The sequence below is a fragment of the Equus asinus genome, chromosome 11 (genome assembly GCF_041296235.1).
Source record: "Equus asinus isolate D_3611 breed Donkey chromosome 11, EquAss-T2T_v2, whole genome shotgun sequence".
NCBI lineage: Eukaryota > Metazoa > Chordata > Mammalia > Perissodactyla > Equidae > Equus > Equus asinus.
Window position 1 is genome coordinate 55,884,400 of NC_091800.1, and position 20,593 is coordinate 55,904,992.

The following is a 20,593-nucleotide window of genomic DNA, read 5'->3' on the forward strand; positions in this document are numbered from 1 at the left end:
GATGCAGGGAGGAGACAGGCAATAAATACATACATACATACAATGTACTGTCGTGGAGACAAACGCTCTGAAGAGAAATAACACAAGGTAAGGCAGTAAAATATAGAGGAGGAGGAATGAAGGGAAGGAAGGAGGGAGATAAGGCAGGGAGGAGAAGGAATGAATGAATAGGATCATTAGGGAAGGACTCTGATGAAGTGATATTTAAACATGGATCAGAATTTAAACAGGGATCAGAATGAAGTACAAGCAAGTTTTTTGGCTATCTGGACAAAGAAGAGCCCAGGCCAAGGGAACCCAACAGAAAAGGTCTGAGGTCGGCCCCTACTTGACACATGAGGAGTAAGAGTCCAGGGGAATGGAACACGTGAGTGTTCATGAATACTTGGATGTCTAATCTCTCACCTATATAAGGATTTAAAATTAACTGCTTCAAAGAACTGTGACAAAATAAATATCTCGATCATTCATAGTCATTGAATGTCTATGAAGTCATTCAAACCAATAATTTTAAAGGCATAAAAATAAAATTTTATCAATCTCGGAATATATTGTGTTAAGGATACAACTAATAATGCTCTTGAAAAGCATAGCGGTGACCATCTAAGAGGGTCATTCTCTTCTAACTGCAGCTGGGGAGGGAAGTACAGTCATGTTTGGGGATACGTTCTCCGAAATGCATCATTGGGCAATTTTGTCATCGTGTGAACATCAGAGTGTACTTACGCAAACCTAGATGGTATAACCTACTGTGTATCTAGGCTCTATGGTACTAATGTTATGGGGACCACTGTCATATACGCGATCCATCACTGAATGAAACGTCATTATGCAGCACATGACAACACACACACTAAACACTTAGAGAAGCCAAAACAATGCAGGAAATCAAGTGCTATAATAAAATCTACTAAAAGAACTGGATTTTCTCACATAATACTTTAAATAACATGAATCAAATCATCCCTAGATATAAAGGCTGTAGCTAATCCTCCTAACATACTAGTTTTTACTTTTTAATTCAGGACTTTCAAAATAGTAATGAGATAGTAAAGTAAAAAGCTAATACTCCAGTACAATATTTCAAAGAGAAGTTTGTTTTGCTCAGGTTTCTTGGAGGCTTTAGATATTCAGTGGAAGATAAGTGATGAAATTCAAGCTTCCATTTTCAGTGATCTTGAGAAGGAGGAGCTGGAGGTGGCAGTGGGAATTAAAAATTAAATTTAAATATGTTAACTCAGTAACTCTAGAACACGGATATACACCCACGTCTGTTCCTACCAAACTTCCACTTTATATTCAAGAGAAATATCTAATTTGCATCAAAGTCATGGTTCCATTATTCTGTATTTAGGATTACTCTTTTAAAAATCCAAGTTCCATTGCAACAAATATAATATATACATTGAAAAATTCAATTGCTGTAATTTATTATACAGCTTCACTGAATTCAAATAAGGAGGCAAAAATATATTATTTGTACATAGTACAGTTATAGCAAAGGTTACTCTTTAAGAATTATTATATACCCACTTCATTCTACAAAATAAAATCACTACCACAAAATAAGCATATGTAAACACGACCCATCCATAAAGATCACACAAACCACTTCTTAACACTGTAAAAACTTATCACAATAGATGTAATTATAACACTAAAATCTATTCAGTCAGTTTCTTCATTCCCCTGTATTACCCTAAGGAATAGCAGCAATTCGTTCTTACCTTGAGAACAAGGTTCTCCAACTTTTTGGCCTCAGGATCCCTTTATGCTTTAAAAATCATAGAAAACTCCAAAGAGCTTTTATTTAAAAGGGTTATATCTACCAATACTTACCATATTGAGAATTAAAGCTGAGACAATTTTAAATTATTAATTTAGTTTAACAATAAATCCACTACACTTTAACATAAAGACCCTTTTTTGGGGTAGGGAGTAATCAAAAGGAGGCATTTATTGGTACAAATAAATGAGAAGTCCAATGGTGGGGCTAACTTCAGGCATAGATGGATGTAGGAACTCAAATAATGTCACCAGCACCTTCTCTTTCCATTCTGCTTTCCCTTGAATTTGGTTCATTTTCAGGCAGGTCCTCTCACTATGGCAACAAAAATGGCCCCTTGAGCAGTTAGGCTTACTTTATTCTTCCAGCTAGGGAAACCAGAGAAAACGGCCTGCCTGCCCTTCTCTCCCCCAGCAATACATTCATCCTTGAAAACAACTCATCCTCCCCAGCTTAGGCCATATCTCCACTGCAGGGCAGAGATGGGCAGAGATCCCTGACTAATAGCTTCACTTGAAACTAAACACGCTAATGTTTTATGAAAAAAGAATTATATTTCCACGACAAAATTAAAATTTAGAGAGAAGACTGACAATCATTCACATTTTTTGCAAATACCATCAAAGTCTGGCTTAAAAGGAGACAGACCAATTTCTGTATCTACTTTTACATTCAATCTGTTATGATACGTTTTGGTTGATATAGATGAAGAAAATCTGGCTTCACACATACATACAGTTGGAAAAGTGGAGACCTCACAGACCCCATGAAAGGGTCTCAGGAAACCCCAGAAGTCCTCACATCACACTTGAGAACCACTGCTTTACAAGTTATTTAGACAGTTATCTATTAAGTGTTTAATTCAAAGGCAAAGTCAATTTTCATACTCTCAAAGGTAAGACCTAATAGATTGTAAAACACTATACTGTTCACTGCAAAAAGCAGTAGCCTAAATGGCAAGTGAGCACAGCTGGGTGTGGTTATAGCATCATGCCAAAGAACTCTCCCTTAAAAGAAAAGCAGGACTGTAGGTGAAATGCTGATATGGCAGCCTACAACAAAACTCCGTATTTAGTCTATGTTTTACATTCCAATTCATAGTTGAGGAAGAGCTGAGTTCTCTGGGAAAGGGTTCTGGCTTCCAAAGGCCACCCCTTCAGTTACCAAAAGTGGATACATAGTCTACCAAGTTACAAAACAGATCTAAGGCACTTCCTCCCTTCAGTTACTAAGAGAGAGGAGAGGCTACCAGGGAATATCTTTCTCTCATAACCAAGAAGAGGTAGAATTATCCAAAAGGAATAGCACTAAGACTAGATATCTGAAAAACCTAATTCTGTCAGTCTACTGCATAAACTTGACTGAGTCAATTAAACTCTTACAACCTGTTTTCTAACATATTAAAAAAAAGAGAGAAAGACTCTGGCTAACGCTTTGTGGCTGTATATGGTATATATTTGCTTCTACGTCTCTTTCCAATTGCCCCCAAATTTCCTAAGACTGCTACCAAATCATGCTGAAAATTTTTCATTAAAAAGAGGAAAATGTTATGGATACTTCTCAGCTCACAAATCTCAGGACTAAGGAAACTAAGTTGCAGTTTCTTTATCTGAGAGAACAGCTGCTCTGCCAAATTAGAAATAATATCAAATATGACAGCATTTTATTAGCCTGCTAAACACTGTAACAAATGGATTACTAAACAAAGAAATAAAAGTTTAAAGTTATAAGACGCCTATACTCACTCCCCTTAGAATAGGCGTTAAAATCTAGTTACTATACTTTAAGTACTATTCTCTTTCAAACCTATGGTTGTCCTTTAAGCCAAACCGTCAGCCTTTCGTTGAAGCAGTCTGGTACAGCTAAGAAGCACTGGACTGAACTTGAAAAACCCAAGAGTTTTCAGATTTCTAGACCAGTGTTAGCTTACTTTTATTCATTAGTTATGTAATCCTAGGTTAGCATTTTACTGTTGCAGGCTTTTCAGCTTTCTCATTTTTAAAACAAAGGCACTGAACCATACGATCTGAAAAAGTGGGTCATTTTTAGGAATAAAATGCCATGCTTTCACCATCATTACACTCCCTCCCCTCTTCCCATTTCCAGAAACTTTCAGTTAACTGAGCTTTAAAATCTTTTCCTCTAGGTCTTTTTCCAGAGCCATGGAATCCCCTTTTCTGAACACTGGAGCAAATTTTGAACTTTTAGAAATGAAAAAGAATAAATGTTACTAAGTAGAAACATTTTATATATTTCTCCTAAATTGCCAGGCATTAAGATCTGTACATATTTCTATGACTGTTAAAATGTTACTGTTGGTGCGCAGTCTTTCCCCATAGGGATTCTAGGTAACTGTGTCTACTTTCCCCCCAGAATCAATCACAAAGTATTAAGTAGTATCTACTAATTACCATTTTATGTGAGGGTGTCCTAAATCAGGGACACACCAACCAAAACTGACAAAAAACAACTCTGTTAAGGTCAAACCCAATTATGACAAATATAAAAGGTGTACTAACAAGTGCAAACACCTGTCACAGACACAAAAAAGATCAATAAAAACGTCTCCAGCACTTTGACAAGTCGTTGCTAGTTGTCTTTTCCTCCCATATCCTGAGGAGATGCTGCTGAGATGACCCTCATATATATTAAGTACATGTGTTCCAAGACTATTACCTCTCTCTTTCCACCTCCTGCTAAAGTCCAAATTCAGGCATTTTACAATTCACTCTTAAAACTAGAATAAAAAACTGCAAAACTGCTAACTAGTCTTCCGTGTCTCCAAAATACTACAATCTAATCAAATTTTTACATGCCATAGTATCCTCCTTAGAAAAAGATCTGATCACATTACTCCCCTACCTTAATCTTCCCCCGTATACTATACTCTAGTCCCCAAAACTGGCCTAACACTCCAGCACTGCAATAAAAACTCTCCTTACTCTGAAACCAACAAAGGCTAGCTAGATTAAAAAACCTCTTGCCCATAATGAATAGTCATAATTCCTCAAAGAATATAACTGTTCTTCCAATTTGGGTTATTTAATGTCATCAGAGGCTCCAAAACTTTAACACAATCCAATTTGACAAAGTGTGTGAAAAACTTCAAAGACTGGTAATTCCAAGTTTATAAAAACAGTTTTCAAAATGGGATCTATCTCTTTCACAGTCTGCCTGTATTATAACGAATTAAACTTTTTGAAAAGGTAAAATAAGTACTTAAGCTATCATTAAAGAAAATAAACATATAACAAGGGTCACAATAACAATTTCTTAAAAGCATGTCTCAAAAAGATCCTAAATTATAGGTTTCAAAGCACCTGTTTTTGCATTTAAAATTGTATTACAAAGAACAATAAATGATCTGCTAAACTGCATATTAATGCCTATATGTAGGATTTGTAATCATTCAAATATTTTTCATTTATAATAACTGACTTCATTTAAAATTTTTATAAATTTTTAGATGAACTTTTAAATTGCCAGTAAATAATGGAAAATTAATAATTAGAGAATGTAGGCATAGCAGCAGGAATAGCAAGATGCAGAAAGTTATAACACAAAGAAGTCAAAAACAGACCAGACTTATACTGACATACTAGCTCCTGTCTCTTTTTTTTAAATGGCTATTTGAAACAAGAAAACGAGGAACTACTTGCCACAACACAGCACATGACATCATAAAACAAGTTTATCTGAACTACTGGATTTAAACAACCACCACCAAAAGAATGCCTGGCCCAGCTTTCAAACACGACGTCTTAATATTAAAAAGGCCTCCAAAAGCAGTATTACATGACATCTGGAAAATAATTCCTACTAATGACATTGGGGGCGGGGGGAGATACCTGATACCTAGGGGAAGAAGTACACTGCAGTTATTTATAAAGTAAAAAACAAAGAGGAAACAAACTAAATGACAAGAACACAGTTAGGTAAACTATGGTACAGTCAATAAAACTGGATTTCAGTCATTTTAAAAGTATAAAGACTATATACTAATATTAAAAGTGCTACGGTGGGAACTGTAAAGAGGATTTTTACTTTTCATTTCAAAGCCTACTGTTAAGTTTTCTTTCTTGTAACTATGTGTACGGACTATTTTAAGACAGTAAGCTAATTTTTTTCCTAGAAAGTAATGGTTACACCTTAAAGCACTATTAAAACAAATTGTAGTATATTCACATAATGTAATACTATGGAGCCACTGGCAAGAATAGGAATCTACTTAAGAATATACTCATACGGGAGGATATGGAGAGTATCTGTTACCTGAAACATCAGTTACAGTATCATATAAATAATATGATCCCATCTATATTTAAAAAATTACATACCTAAACACATAATACATGAATGTTTATTTTTATAGATATATGTTTATACATGGGACTTGGGAGGAGGTTAGAAGATTCACTCTGGGCTTATATTTCTATACTGCTTGAATTTTTATTAAAACAAGCATGTACTATTTTCAATTAAAAAGATAAGAAAAATTTTGTTAAATTAACTAATCAGTACTAAAAAATAGTACAGGCATTATTATTATAACTACATAGCGTGCAAATGGCAATGGACTACTACTCAGCAATAAAAAGGAACAAACTACAGAAACACACAACAATACAGATAAAGAATAATATCAGGAGTAAAAAGGTCTCACTCAAAATAGTACATATTCTATGATTCCATTTATATAAAGTTCTATATGAGGCAAAATTAAAGTGGAAAAAATCAGAAAAGTGCTTGCTTCTAGGGGTAGGTGGGAGCATGGTAAGGTGAACTGTGAATGATCTCTTGCTTCACAGCACTGCTGCCAAGTTTTTGAGTTGCTGAGGAGATCTCTTTGTTCTTAAGTCCCACCTCCTGCTTTCATTACTTTGGGAGCTATCTTTCAGCACTGTTGCTTTGTTGCTCCTTCCGTTGTCTTTTGTAGGGTAACCACTCAATTCTCTGTGAAGGCTCGGAACGCTTCAGAGAAGTTTTGCTCGGCCCTCCTGTTCCATTCCTAGACTTTGTTAGTTGAAAGCTGGGGGTGCTTTGGCATATCCCTCCTAGTTCTCCTTCCCTGCTCCCAGAACCACTCCTGATTTTCAGTTGGTAAATGCTGAGTGGTTGTAGACCCAGCTGTTTTATGATATTGTTCTGTTGTCACTGTCCTCCACTGCTCGTGGTGAAAGATCAGCCACTTCAGTCTTTGTTCTCCTGTGTGTATCTTTTTTCTCCCTTTGACTACTTTTGTGTGCATATGTGTGAGGAAGACTGGCCAATCTTCCTCTTTTTGCTTGAGAAAGCTTGTTGCTGAGCTAACATCTGTGCCAGTCTTCCTCTACTTTATGTGGGCTGCCACCACAGCATGGCTTGACAAGCGGTGCTAGGTCCATGCCTGGGATCCAAACCTGTGAACTCCAGGCCGCCTAAGCAGAGCGCACAAACTTAACCACTATGCCACTGTACTAGCCCTTCCCAGTGACTACTTTTAAGATTCATTTGGTTAGCAGAGTATGATATGCTTAGGGCTGTGTTATTTTATCCTGCTTGGTTTGGCCAGTTTGGATCTGTGTTTTGATGTCTCCCATCAGTTTTGGAAAAGTCCTTGGTCATACGTCTTCAAACATTTTTCTTGCCTCATTTTCTTTCCTCTTTTTCTGAAACTTCAGTTACTTGTATGCTAAATTGTTTGATATTGTCCTACAGATCTTGGATATTTCTCTAAAAATTACCTTTGCTCCTCTGCTTTTAGTTTGGATATTTTCTATTTTCAAGTTCACTGTTGTCTTTCTCTATACTATCTAGTCTGCTGCAGAATTCTTTATTTCTGATATTATAGTTTTCCCTTTGGCTTTTTTTTAATAGTTTTTGTGAATTAGCTGAAGTTCCTCGTTTCTTTGTGCATGTTGTCCCCATGTTTCAATAAATTGTTTAATATTTTTATCATAGTTACTTTAAAGTTCCTGTCCAATAGTTCTATTATCTAGGCCATCGCTGGGTATGCTTCCATTGACTATTTCTTCTCATGTAGATCACATTTTCTTACTATTTTCTGTTCCTCGTTATTTGATCTTATGCTGAAAATTTTGTGTAAAAGAACACTGAGGTGGAGATTGAAGTAAATAAGACTTAGCTTCAGTAAAGGGCATGCCATTTCTTTTGTTAGGCCACTAGAGTGGAGGCTGGGTCAATTACTCTGTAACTGATCTGGTTCTGGGCTTTGTAACAACTTTAGTTTGATTCAGTTCACCACTGGCTTCAAATGTTTTGAGGGCAGTATCAGGATCATAGGGCCTAGAATCTGAGCAGTAACAAGATTCTGGATATCTGCCTGTGCTTCACTTCCAGGCTCCCAGCTTTTGGAACTGAAAGGAAGGTGTAAAACCAATAACTTAGATTCCACCTTAAAAAAGAGGACAGCAAATTAAACTCAAAGTAGAAAAAAAGGAAATATTAAAAAACATTGAAATAGAAAACAGGAAAAAATTAACAAAGTTAATAATTCTCTTGGAAAAGATGAATAAAATCAAGACACAATCAGCAAAATTGGTCAAGAAAATAAAAGAAAGGGCCAGCCCAGTGGTGTAGCAGTTAAGTTCGTGCACTCTGCTTCAGCTGCCTGGGGTTTGCTGGTTGGGATCCTGGGCGCAGACCCATGCATGGCTTATCAGGCCCTGCTGTGGCAGGCGCCCCACATGTAAAGTAGAGCAAGATGGGCACAGATGTTAGCTCAGGGCTAATCTTCCTCAAAAAAAAAGAAAGAAAGAAGGAAAGAAAGAAAACAATAAAATTACCAACATCAGGTCTAGTTTTTAAAAGGGGAGGGGGATCAGATCCCAGTCATTTATGAATAGTAGTGCAACAATGCAAACAACTTTTTGTCAATAAATTTGGCAGAATTTCAAGAGAAAAATCCTTGAAAAACAAACTGCCAAAAGTGACACAAGAAGTAGTAGAATACCTAAATAGTCTTATAACTATTAAAAAGCTGATTTTCTAATAAAAAATCCATCTCACAATGAAAACTTCAGTCCCAGATGGCTTCATTAACGAAGTCTACCAAAACATCTTAAGGAAAAAAATACTAATCCTAAATAAATTTTTTCAGAAAAAAGACAGAATACTTTCCCACTAAGTTTTAATAAGACCAGCATAACATCAATTCCAAAACTAAACAAATACTAGAAAAGAAAAATACAGATAGCTCTCATAAGCAGAAGCAGAAATTCCTAAGAAACTATTAGCAAATCAAATACAGAAATACATATTAAAAGGAAAATACATCATGACAAAGCAGAGTTTTTCTCAGGAATGCACGGCTGGCTTAACATTCGAAAACCAATCCATGTAATACACAATATTAACAAAAAAAGAGAGAAAACCCATATGATCATCTCGATAAATGCAGAAAAAGAATTTGATAAATTCAACACCTTTGCATGACAAAAACACTCAGCAAATTAAAAACGCAAAAGAATTTCCTCAATCTGGTAAAAAGCCATTATAAAAACCTAGAGCTAACATCAGTTAATACTGAAACATTAAATGCCTTTCCCCTAAGACTGGGAATGGGACAAGATGTCTACTCTTACCACTTCAGTATAACCTGTACTGCAGTTCCTTAGCCAGTGTAATAAGAAAAAAAATGAAGGCATAAAATATCTGAAAAGTAAAACTGCCATTATTCACCAATGACATGATTGGTAGAAGAAATTCCAAAGACTCTACAAAACAACTACTAGAATAAGTGTACTTATTAGTAAAGTTGCAAAATACAAGTTCAATACACAAACATCAATTATATTTCTGTAAACTAACAATAAAAATTGGGAAAACAAATTTTACAAAGCTATTACAAAATATCATATATCCAAGGGAAAAAAAATCTAACAAAAGATTTACAAGACCTCCACACAGAAAATCACAAAGCACTGCCACAAGAAATTAAAGAAGACTTAAATAAATGGAATGGTATTACACATTCGTGGCCTGGAAGACTAAATATTATGAAGATGTTCTTTCTTCTAAAATTGATCTCTATTTCAGTACAACCCCTATCAACAATCACACAGGCTTTCTTGTAGAAAGTGACAGACTGATCCTCACTTTTATAGACAAACACAAAGAACCCAGCATAACCAAGACAATCTTTAAAAAGGACAAACTTGGAGGACTTAAATAACCTGATTTCAAGACTTACTATAAAGTTGGTTAGCTTTTGGACAGTGTGGTATAAGAATCAGAATAAACAAGTATCATTGGACCAAGACAGAGTCCAAAAATAGACTCACACACATACTGTCAATTGATTTTCAACCAAGATACCAAATCATCTAAGGGAAAAAAATCTTTCTAACAAATATTTCTGAAAAAATTCATATCCTTATTAAAGGAAAAAAAAGAAGCCATTAGCCCTATCTCACTCCATACACACTTAAAAAAACATTCATTTGAGATGAATAATAGACCTAAACATAAAACCCAGAAGTAGAAAATTTCTAGAACACAGAACATCTTCATGATCTTGGGAGACACAAAGGTTTCTTGGACACAGAGAGCATTAACCACAAGAGAAAAATAAAGTGGACTTACTAAAAATTAAAAATTTCTGCTCGCAAAAAGCCATCATTATATATAAGCCACAGGGCAGGGGAAAAAAATATCTGCAGCACATACAGATTGTATATGCATAAAGAACTCCTACAAATCAACAATAAAAGCCCAACTTTAAAAATAGCATGACTTAGACACTCTACAAAAGATATGATAGTCAATAAGCACATGAAAAGGTCCTCAATAGCATCAGCCATCAGGAAAATGCAAACTAAAACCATAAAGAGAATTAAACTGTCAGTCCAAAAAAAAATAAGGTGACATTTCACACTCACTTTAAAGATTAAAAAAAACAAAACCCAACAATGCTAAATATTGCTGATGATGTGGAACAACTAGAACTCATACATCACATTACAGTTAGCAATGTGAAATGGTTTGACCACTTTAGAAACCTTTTGGCAGTTTCATATAATGTTTAACATACATCTACCCTATGAGGTAGCAAATACCCTCCTAGGTATTTACCCAAAAAAAAGAAAATATTTCCACAAAGACTTGAGTAAGTGAATTCACAGCAGCCATATTCATAAATGCCAAAGTTAGAAAGTGGCTGCCTTCATTGGGGTGGAAAAGGAAAACCTTCTAGAAAGGGGCACAAGAAAACTTTCCAGAGAATGCTCTAGATCTTGTCTTATGTGATTACAAAGGTGTATATAACTGTCAAAACTTATCCAACTGATTTATTTTATGTTAATTATAAACTGACATGTACTAAGTATATATACCATAGTACTATTTGTTCAGTTCAATACAGGATGATTAAATAAATTATGGTATATCCATTATATTAAAATACTATGCAGCCTTAAAAAAAAAAAGGACAGCAAGTGGAATGACCTCTAATTATGATACCACTTATATAAAAAAGGAGAAAGAATACATAAACATATTTGCCTGTATGATGGTAAAATATCTCAGGAAGAATCACTGAGTAACGGATCTCAAATATACTTCATTATTTCATACACACACAAAATACATAAGATAATCCCAAGTTAAAAATAAACTTTTACCTATTTCAGAAGCTACTATTTGTAAACTGGAAAGGATTCTTCCACAGAAATAAAGTAGTGGGAGGGTAGTAAGTTTGGTAGGAAGGGTTTACCATCCACTCATTTCTCTCACTCACTCACTATTCTCTCAGACTAAGGGAAGCAGGAGGAAAAAGAAATTCCTAGAAACCTAGAAGCTCAAGCTTAAGTTAGTCATTCTCAATATGTACACACCAATCACTGGAATATCTTATTTTCCATTTTGCTCATAATACTACCCTTGTCTTTTGGTTTATGCACATAAGATAATTTTATTTGGGGGCGGGGGGGCCAGCCCCATGCTGTAGTAGTTAAGTTCAGTGTGCTCCACTTTGGCAGCCTGGGTTCAGATCCTGGGCGTGGACCTATGCCACATGTCAGCCATGCTATGGCAGTGACCCATATAAAAAATAGAGGAAGACTGGCACAAATGTTAGCTCAGAGCTAATCCTCCTTCAAGCAAAAAAAGAAAAAAAGAGAAAGAAAAAGAGAAAGACTGGCAATGGATGTCAGCTCAGGGCAAATCTTCCTCATAAAAAAAACGATCATAATTTTACTTGAGAAGTACTGTAAGCCAAAGATTAAGGAAGTAATAAAACATAGAAAATGCTAAATGCATCTTAACTACTTAGCACTCAGATGGAAAAGTCAAGTAAGGTTGCAGCAGTGGAATGCAGTAATGAAAGTCAACTACACAAAAGTTAAGCGGGTGAAGAAGGTAACAAAATATATTTCAGTCATTAATTAACTAGAGAAAAACTCTTCTACCTATATAATTCTTTTTTTATGCAGCTCCATGGATGCCAGCAATCTTCCACATAGCAGCATTCAACAATACTTTAATGAGCAAATGGTAATACTCTTTAGTGTCCTTCCCCCTAAAAAAATAATTTAAGCTTTACCTAATCTGAAGGTGCTATAAGGAAAACATAAAGAGAAACAGACCCAGAGATCAGTAAATCTTCAAACTGCTTACATATCTACTTCTTTCAAGTAGAATGTAAACAAATTAAGTAAGTAAACAAAATTCCAGGTAAAGTATGGTAGGTTTTATAGTTTTACACAAATGTCTCTTCCTTCTGCTTAGCTCATGTGTACACAAAGGAGAAACTTCAAATAATGCATTTAAAACTCAGGGATGTACCACACACAAGGCATGTATTGGGTGCTGTACAGAACAGGAAGACAGTTAAATCTTAAGAGTTGGAGCTTACTTTCAAGGACCTTAGACTCTAATAATGAAGCTAAAATAAGTAAGAAGTAACTACTAAAGAAGTGTGCAAGTGATGAATATCATAAATAATGCAAACTAGCGCTAGGAAAGGAGTCATGGAGGGAGGGATCACTGCTTCTAACTGGATAGATCATAAATAGCTTTCTGGAAGAATCTGAATCACACTTGACCTTTGATTTCAACATATATAAATGAAATGGAGAAAGACAGTAGATCATAACACACAACAGGGCTCTGGAAGTGAAATGTCTTGTTTCAAATCCTGCCTCCATCATTTATTAGCTATGAATAAATGTATTACTTAATCTTCCTAAGACCCAGTTTCCTCATCTTTAAAACTGGGATAGCAGAACCTAGCTCACACAGAATGAATGCACAGGTGGCACACAGCAAGCAGTCAATGAGTATTACCTACTACTTAAAGTTGAAGAAAAAGGGACAGTATAAACAATGTGTCAGAGAATCAGAATGAAAAGTTCAGCTTTGCTGAAATTAAGACTCACGTAAAAAGTAGGAAGATATAAACTGGAAAGATAATTTGAAATAGATCATTAGAGTTCTGAAAGTCAAGTTAAAAAGTATGCAATTAATTATTTAGGAGTGCTGAAGGCTGACTTGGTGGTGTAGTGGTTAAGTTTGTGCACTCCACTTTGGAGGCCCGGGTTTGCAAGTTCAGATCCCAGGCGCAGACCTAGCACTGCTCGTCGGGCCACGTTGTGGTGGCCTCCCACATAAAATAGAGGAAGATTGGCACAGATGTTAGCTCAGGGTGAATCTTACTCACCAAAAAAAAAAAAAAAAACCACACACAAAAGGAGTGCTGAAGATTTTGATCTAACAATAGGATATAAACAGGTTGTTGAAGAACTGGAAGGGAAATTTGACAAGATAGGGAAGTTGGTTAGGAAACAAACTGCAATGGTTTAGGTAAGGAGTGTGTGGTCCCCTTACTGAGCAATGTCATTAGTAAGAATTATTAAAATAAAGAGACAGAACCTAACAATAACTGAATGGGGGGAAGGTATGAAGTGAGAAGTCAAAAAATAAAACGTCAAGCCTGGATAATTTGGAGAAATGAAATGGAAATAAGTGAATTTGGAGAACACTTTGTTTTCAGAAACATAGTCTGAAGTTCAGATGAGATAACAAGGTGGATATACAGCTAGCAATTGGAGATAAGAACCTGAGGCTTTGAAGAGTGGTTAAGTCTGAACATACTTATGTGAAAAATAAATGCAGAGTAGAGGCACTCTTGGAAAAGCTCCACAATTCAATGCAAATGTGTATGTAGTATATGCAACATCCTAGTAAAGGAAGTCTTTAACCACACTTTCAAAGAATCTACAACACACATAAAAAAAGTTTTTCAAGAACCACTAGCACGAATTATAAGAGAAACCATCCATGGAAATGAATGTGAATGAGACAGACTGTCAGGAGTAGAAACGGCTGAGAAAAAAAGAAGTCATGGTAACAGAACTTAGAAAACACAATTAAAAGGCAAGAAAAAGAACTAAAGGAGATAGGACTGACTTAAGAAGAAAGAGAACCAAAGTACTAGGGATTTGAGACATGAGAAGTTTAAAACAAAAAAAAGGCATCAACAATGTCCAATGTTACACATGTAGGTCACAGAACATAACATTTATGTAAAGTTTTTACATTTAATCAACAAATTCATTGGTAACATTAAGGTAAGCAATTCTGGTTGATTTTAAGTAGTAAGAAACTATATTGTAAGGCATTAAGAAGTAAACTGTTGGGCCAGCCAGGTGGCACAGCAGTTAAGTGCGCAGGTTCTGCTTTGGCAGCCCAGGGTTCACCAGTTCAGATCCTGGGTGCGGATATGCACTACTTAGCAAGCCATGCTGTGGCAGACGTCCCACACATAAAGTAGAGGAAGATGGGCACGGATGTTAGCTCAGGGCCAGTCTTCCTCAGCAAAAAGAGGAGGATTGGCAGCAGATGTTAGCTCAGGGCTAATCTTCCTCAAAAAAAAAAACGTAGTAAACTGCTGGAGGCAAATGAGTGAAAAAAATGCTGAGAATTTCAAGATTTACCATTGAAAGGAAAAGAAAGCTAGCGTGAGAATAACTAGAAGAAAAGCGTGATTTTATTTTTTGTTTTTTGATTCTATTGTTACTGCATTTTTCTTCCTTCAGGAATGGGAGACTGACTCTCTATGCTCAAAGGAGCCTGTAGAAAGAGAAAGATCAAAGGAAGAAAACAGGAGTAAAGTTCAGGAGTAAAAAGATCACCTTTCAGTTCTTCCTGCAAAACAGGAACAAAAATAAATTTTAATGTGGTTAGAAAGGGATAGTAACAAGCGTGATTGAAGGTGAAAAGACTATAAAGACGCCAAAGAGGTTTCTTAAACTCTAAAGCACTGATAACCATGATGCTTTAGAACTTTGCTCCTTTACAATAGCAGCCACTACTAAGAAAATGTAATAGTAAAAAAGTACATACAGTAATACGAAAGAATACACTGTATGGTACAGTAGTAAATTAGGAACATGGTTCCAAAGCCAAAAAGCTTGAGTTTAAATCACTGTTTAGTCACATGCTATACAGCTGGCTGTGACTCTGGGCAAGCACCATAACTTCATGCTTCAGTGCCTCAGTGTCATCATTTGCAAAATGGAGGTAACAACGCTTCCCTCATAGAACTCAGAAGTAATACAAAACTTTTAGCAATGCATACAAATGTTAGGTGGTAGTGGCAGCAGCAGTGTTAGTGATAATAGTAACAGGAGCAATAGTAGCAGTGTAACCTCTTTGTGTTCAATCAACCAGTATTTAAAGGAGGGAAGAGCTAGGGTCTTAAAAATGTGTCTCATTCAATCCTTTCAACTACGGAAGGAAACAAGTATAATCCTCCCTATTATACCAATAAGGAAAGGGGAGGTTTATTTGCCTAGATTACTCAGTTAATAAGTGGCAGAACTGAGATTTGAACACTGGTTTACGTGGACACAAAACTTGTTTCATTTACACTACACATGGAAAAGCACTGCATAGTAGCAGGAGCACAAAACCAGACATTCTGTTTTTTACTACTAAACTCACAAAATCTGGGCACATCATTAAGTCTACCTGCCTCTCAATCTGATTTTCTGAAAAACGAAGAGGTATGAGTAGATCCTGAAGTTTCCCTTCAGATGAAGCCCGTGATTTTATTAAATTACAACATTTACTGATGTGTAAACTCAGAAAAAGTTTTAAAACACAGGAGAAAATCTTTTCTGCTTAAAAAACAAATAGACAAAAATTAAACATCAAAAAAAAGCACTTAAATTTTTTCCAGGACTTCACATTATGAAAGAGAAATGAATGTTAGAGAAAAGACCAACATCTAATTTTATCATATTAGCAACTATGACTAAGCAAAGGTTGGAGAGAACAAAACATCAGTCTTAAGTATTTCAAGATGACAATTTTAACACCTACATTTTCAGTAATTTATGAAAAACTCAGAACCCTGAAATACCTACAGACCTTATAATCAAATATATAGATATACCAACTTTTATCTCACGCTGAAACTGCAACCAAACTGATTTTTTTTTTTAATGTCAATCTGAAAACTCCCCTGCCCTTAAACCCTTTACTGGCTTCCCTCTATCCTTCAATAACATCCAAAAACCTTAACATGACTCAACAAAGTCTTGTGAGACCTGGCTCTTTTCTCTGGAGCTATCCACCGCTATTCTTCCCCTAACTCATTTTTCAATTTCTTTCAATTCCTCCAAGACACCTTTCTTTTTCATTTTAGGGCCTTCATACAATCTGTTCTCCAAAACCTAGAATGCTCTCACAGCTCTCCATTCCCATCCTTTTGCCCCAGCAAACTGATCTTCATCCGTCCAGGTTGAGAATAAACGTTACCCTGCCAGGAAAGCCTTTCCTGACCTCCTAGACATATCGTTTGACAGCATTCTGGACTTCATAACACTCATTAGTCCTGTAACTACTTGTTCAACATCTGTCTTCCCTGCTAAATGGTAAACAATGCTAGCCATTTTATGTCATTTCCTACCATCCCCAATATCCATCACAAGATAGTCATTTCATGTCGTTTCCTACCATCCCTAATATCTATCACACTGGTTAGCACCGAGTAGACTAGTGTTTAATAAACGTTTGCTACATTAACACATTCAAAATGTGGGCCAAGTTCAAAACCATGAGATGCTTTACTAGTACAAGTAGCTAAAAAGTTTTATACAAGTTTTCAGTAACATCTTACCCTTGGTCTTTCCAATGTTCCTCTCTCCAATAGCTGCTATTTGGCAATTATAGTTTTTAAGTAAAGCAAAAAACCCCTTTAGATAACAAACACATCTTAAAGTTTCATAAAACCAAGGTTAGAAGCCATAGATCTTAAATAACTGGTATCAGCTTTTTAAAAGTCATCAAGAATTCACCTGAACTGCAATTAAAGGGACAGAGACTTGGGTAAGGGCTCAATTTTTACCACAGTAACTAACGTACATTATAAAAGGACCAATCCCAATTCCTACTGCGGTCTAGACTCTACTAGTTGTGCCTTATTTATTCCAACAGGAACAACTGCAATGCTACAGCTATCTATCTGATACCTGGAATACGCTTTATTAAAACTAAAGAAAAAACACACTAAGTAGCTATAAATAATCTTCTTCTAGGTTAGTGAAAAAAAGGAAATGGTAGCAAAGCTGATACGTAATTTGAAAACTGAAGGCTTAAAAAAAGGAATGCTATTTCAACTGAAAGCATTTTTTAAAGTTTTCTGTTCACCTAATACTTATTGAGTGCTCAGTACAAACTAGGCAGTGTTCAAAGATTTTCTTAATACATATTCGTTATTTTCTCCACTTTAGAGATGAGGAAATGAAGGGACTGAGTTAAATAACTTACCCAACATTTTACAGCTGGTAAGGAGCAGAGGCAGAATTCAAAGCCATTCATTCTGGCTCCAGAGTTCTCCCTCTCAACCACTACACTAAACTGCAGCACACTCTCTCTCCAATCCACTGAAATACAGCTACCATCTGCACCGTCCCACTCCAGTGAAACTATTTTGCTAAGTTTGTCAATGACTTCTACCTTGCCAAACCTAAGCACCGTTTATCTGCCTCCATCTTTTCCATCCAATCTGCAGCATCCCATCAAGCTGATAGCTCATCTCTTTTGTCATAACATTTCTTTCTTTAGTGACGTAAATCCCAATTTTCTTCCTACATCCGGTCTGGGCCCTCTTCTCTTCCCTATCTACACATTCTTCCTAGAAAATGCCCCACAATTCCATGGCTTTAAATACAATCTGCATGACTCCAAATTTCTCTAGCCCTGGCCTAAGTTCTAGACTCATATACCCAACTATCTATTTGACACCTCACTTAGATGTGTAAGAAACATCTTATACTTAATGATCAAAACCACATACTCTTCTCTCCTCCCCCCAGTCTGTTCTCTCCCAGCCTTCACTACCATGACCTATCTAGTTGCTTTGGCTAACTTCTTAGTCATCATCCTTGACATTCCTTTCCTTCATCTCCCACATCCAATCCATCAGCAAGTTCTATCAGATCTACTTAAAAAACCTACTTAATTCTGTCTTCACTATCACTCCAATGCAAATTATCTACATCTCTGCCTACATGCTCTCCAAAATGGTCTCCTTGCTTCCATTCTTGTCCCCTTAATCTCCACAAAGCAGGCAGAGTTAAAACAAAATCAAATCAGTCCTTGGCTGCTTTAAATCATCTAACATCTTCCCATTATATTTTAAATAAAATCCTAGCTCTTGACCACGGCCTAGAAGACCCTACATGACTTGGCCCCTGCCTACTTCTCCAACTTCATGTCCTTCCATTCTCTCCCCCAACACAACGTACAGCCACAACTGCCTTCTTTTTCTTCCTGAAACATAACCATGATCATTTCTGCTACAGGGCCTTTGCACTTGCTGTTCCTTCTGCAAGGAACATTGTTTCTCCAGACTTCCATACAGATAATTCCTTCTCCACAGGTGTTGCTCAAAGGTCACCTCCTCTGAGAGGTCTTCTGAAAATCACCTTTTTACATGATCCTCTGTTATTACAACTGTCATTGCTCTTATTATAATCTGAAGTTATCTTATTTACTTGTTTACTATTGTCTTGCCAACTCTGGAATTTAAAAGCTCTATCCCCCAAGTCTCCCACAGTATATAGGGGCCACTTCAAAAATTCATTAAACGAGGGGATTTTCTCCATTGCATTTTAAGTTGTTTATTGTAAATCAACCAATTCTGATAAAGCGCTTGGCTTAAGATATATTTCGTATGTATTAAAAGAAAAATCCTTAAAACACTCCTTAATTTTTCGAATCAAAAACATTCCAGCACTCCGACACCTCCCCCGGCCCCCCTCGCCCCCCTCCCCCCACACACAGTCCATCTATACCATCCCACTTAAAACTGCTAAATATTCCATATGGATAGACTGCATTTTCTTTCTCCTCTCCAAGCTAACGAACGTGCAGGTAGGAAAAAGGAATTTTACTGGGTACCTTGGTACCTGTTACATCTTCAAATCAGTTAAGAAAGGTGCCGATGAGCCAGATAGCACATGGGAGACGTGGCCTTGCTTTCAGGGATTGTGTTTAGATAAAACGTGAGTGGCTTAGACCAGAACTGTCTTAATCTCTAGAATAAGAGCCATTCACTTTATTTAAAGAAACAAGGGAAAATAGTCTGCGGGCAAGAGGTTATGCTTGAATTCACTGAAAGAAAAGAAATCGACTTGGGGGCGCTCAGCAAATACAATGTAACAGAGAAAAGAGAGAGAGAGTGTGTGTGTAGGTTGGGGTCGGTCTACACATAACGGGATAACAGCAGCAGCAGACGTCGGTACAACGACCAACTCAGAGAAAATAAAGGTCGGCTCAGGCTCTCAGGGGTATCCTGAACCCGGAGCGAGGATGGAAGAGCATGAGAAAACAGAGCCCTGGGACCTCCGCTCGCCGCTTCGGCCTTCACCGCAGGCACTCGGGGAAACTGCACAGATCCGTGCGTCCACCTACCGCCCACTCCCATCCCCTCAGGGAGCCCCCGGATACTCACATGGGCTCGAGAGTCTTGCTGAGCCAGGACTTGAGCGCCTCGAAGTTTTCAATGATCATTTTAGAAACCATCCACAGCGGCCCCGAGGCCCGTCACACTCCTCCGCCCGCCCAGGTTGCGGCCGCTACAGCCGCCGCTGCCCCCGCCCCCTCCTCCGCGCGCCGCCCGCGTGGGCCGCGGTGGGAGGCGCCGGTGGCGGGTTCCCGCGAGCCCCGATCCGCGAACAGCTCCGCGGGGACCGCCGCAGGCCGCGAGTCCACGGGGTGCCAGGAGCTTCCCCCTCCCCGGACCCCGGCCCGGACTGAGGCAGCAACGGTTTGCCCGGGCCCTCCCCCTTCCCTCTACCCCAGCGAATCTTCCTGGACCGAGAGCGCGACACGCGTCTAGACCAAGGCTTTCTCTCAGCCTCGGAACCAGGTGCTTGGTGGCAGCGCAGAAAAGGCAAAAGTGAAGAAAGCGAAGACGAAGGGCAGCTGAATGGAAACGATTCGGGGGGTCTTCCCGGCTCCCAGCACCCCCAAGAAGATGGCTGCCGATAAATCTCGCGAGAATTCATGAAGTCTCGCGGTGCCTCCCGGAGCCTTCTGGGAAGAGACGTAAGATCAGCGGAGGGCGCGCTGGGCAAGTGCGGTAGCTCGATTTTTGCGGATTTCCATGGCTTGTGGGCCTTTGTGTACTTTTATGCTTTGGCCCTCGTAAGGAATAAAGACTTTCTTTTCTACAAGGAGAGAAGGGCCGCTGACTTCAGAAACAGCGGGAGCCCAGTTCGTCCTCTGTTACAGACAGCCGTGGCGCGTCAGCTGGAACGAGCCTGCGGTCTGGAGCGCTCCCCGAGAGCGTCCATTCTG

General features: G+C 37.7%; 1 protein-coding gene across 16 annotated transcripts in view; it reads right to left on the reverse strand.

The window, feature by feature from the left end:
• The window catches only part of RBM26 (RNA binding motif protein 26), an 87,756-nt gene extending 67,455 nt beyond the window's left edge, over positions 1-20,301 (reverse strand). For all 16 annotated transcript variants that reach the window (XR_011506616.1, XM_044779835.2, XM_014862932.3 and 13 more), the window contains exon 1: positions 19,746-20,301. Coding sequence is in view for 15 of the 16 variants with exons in the window: in XM_044779835.2 (XP_044635770.1) it covers positions 19,746-19,816 (71 nt within the window). In the remaining variant the exon portion in view is untranslated. The remainder of the gene's footprint in view (positions 1-19,745) is intronic.
• Positions 20,302-20,593: the final 292 nt, after the last annotated feature.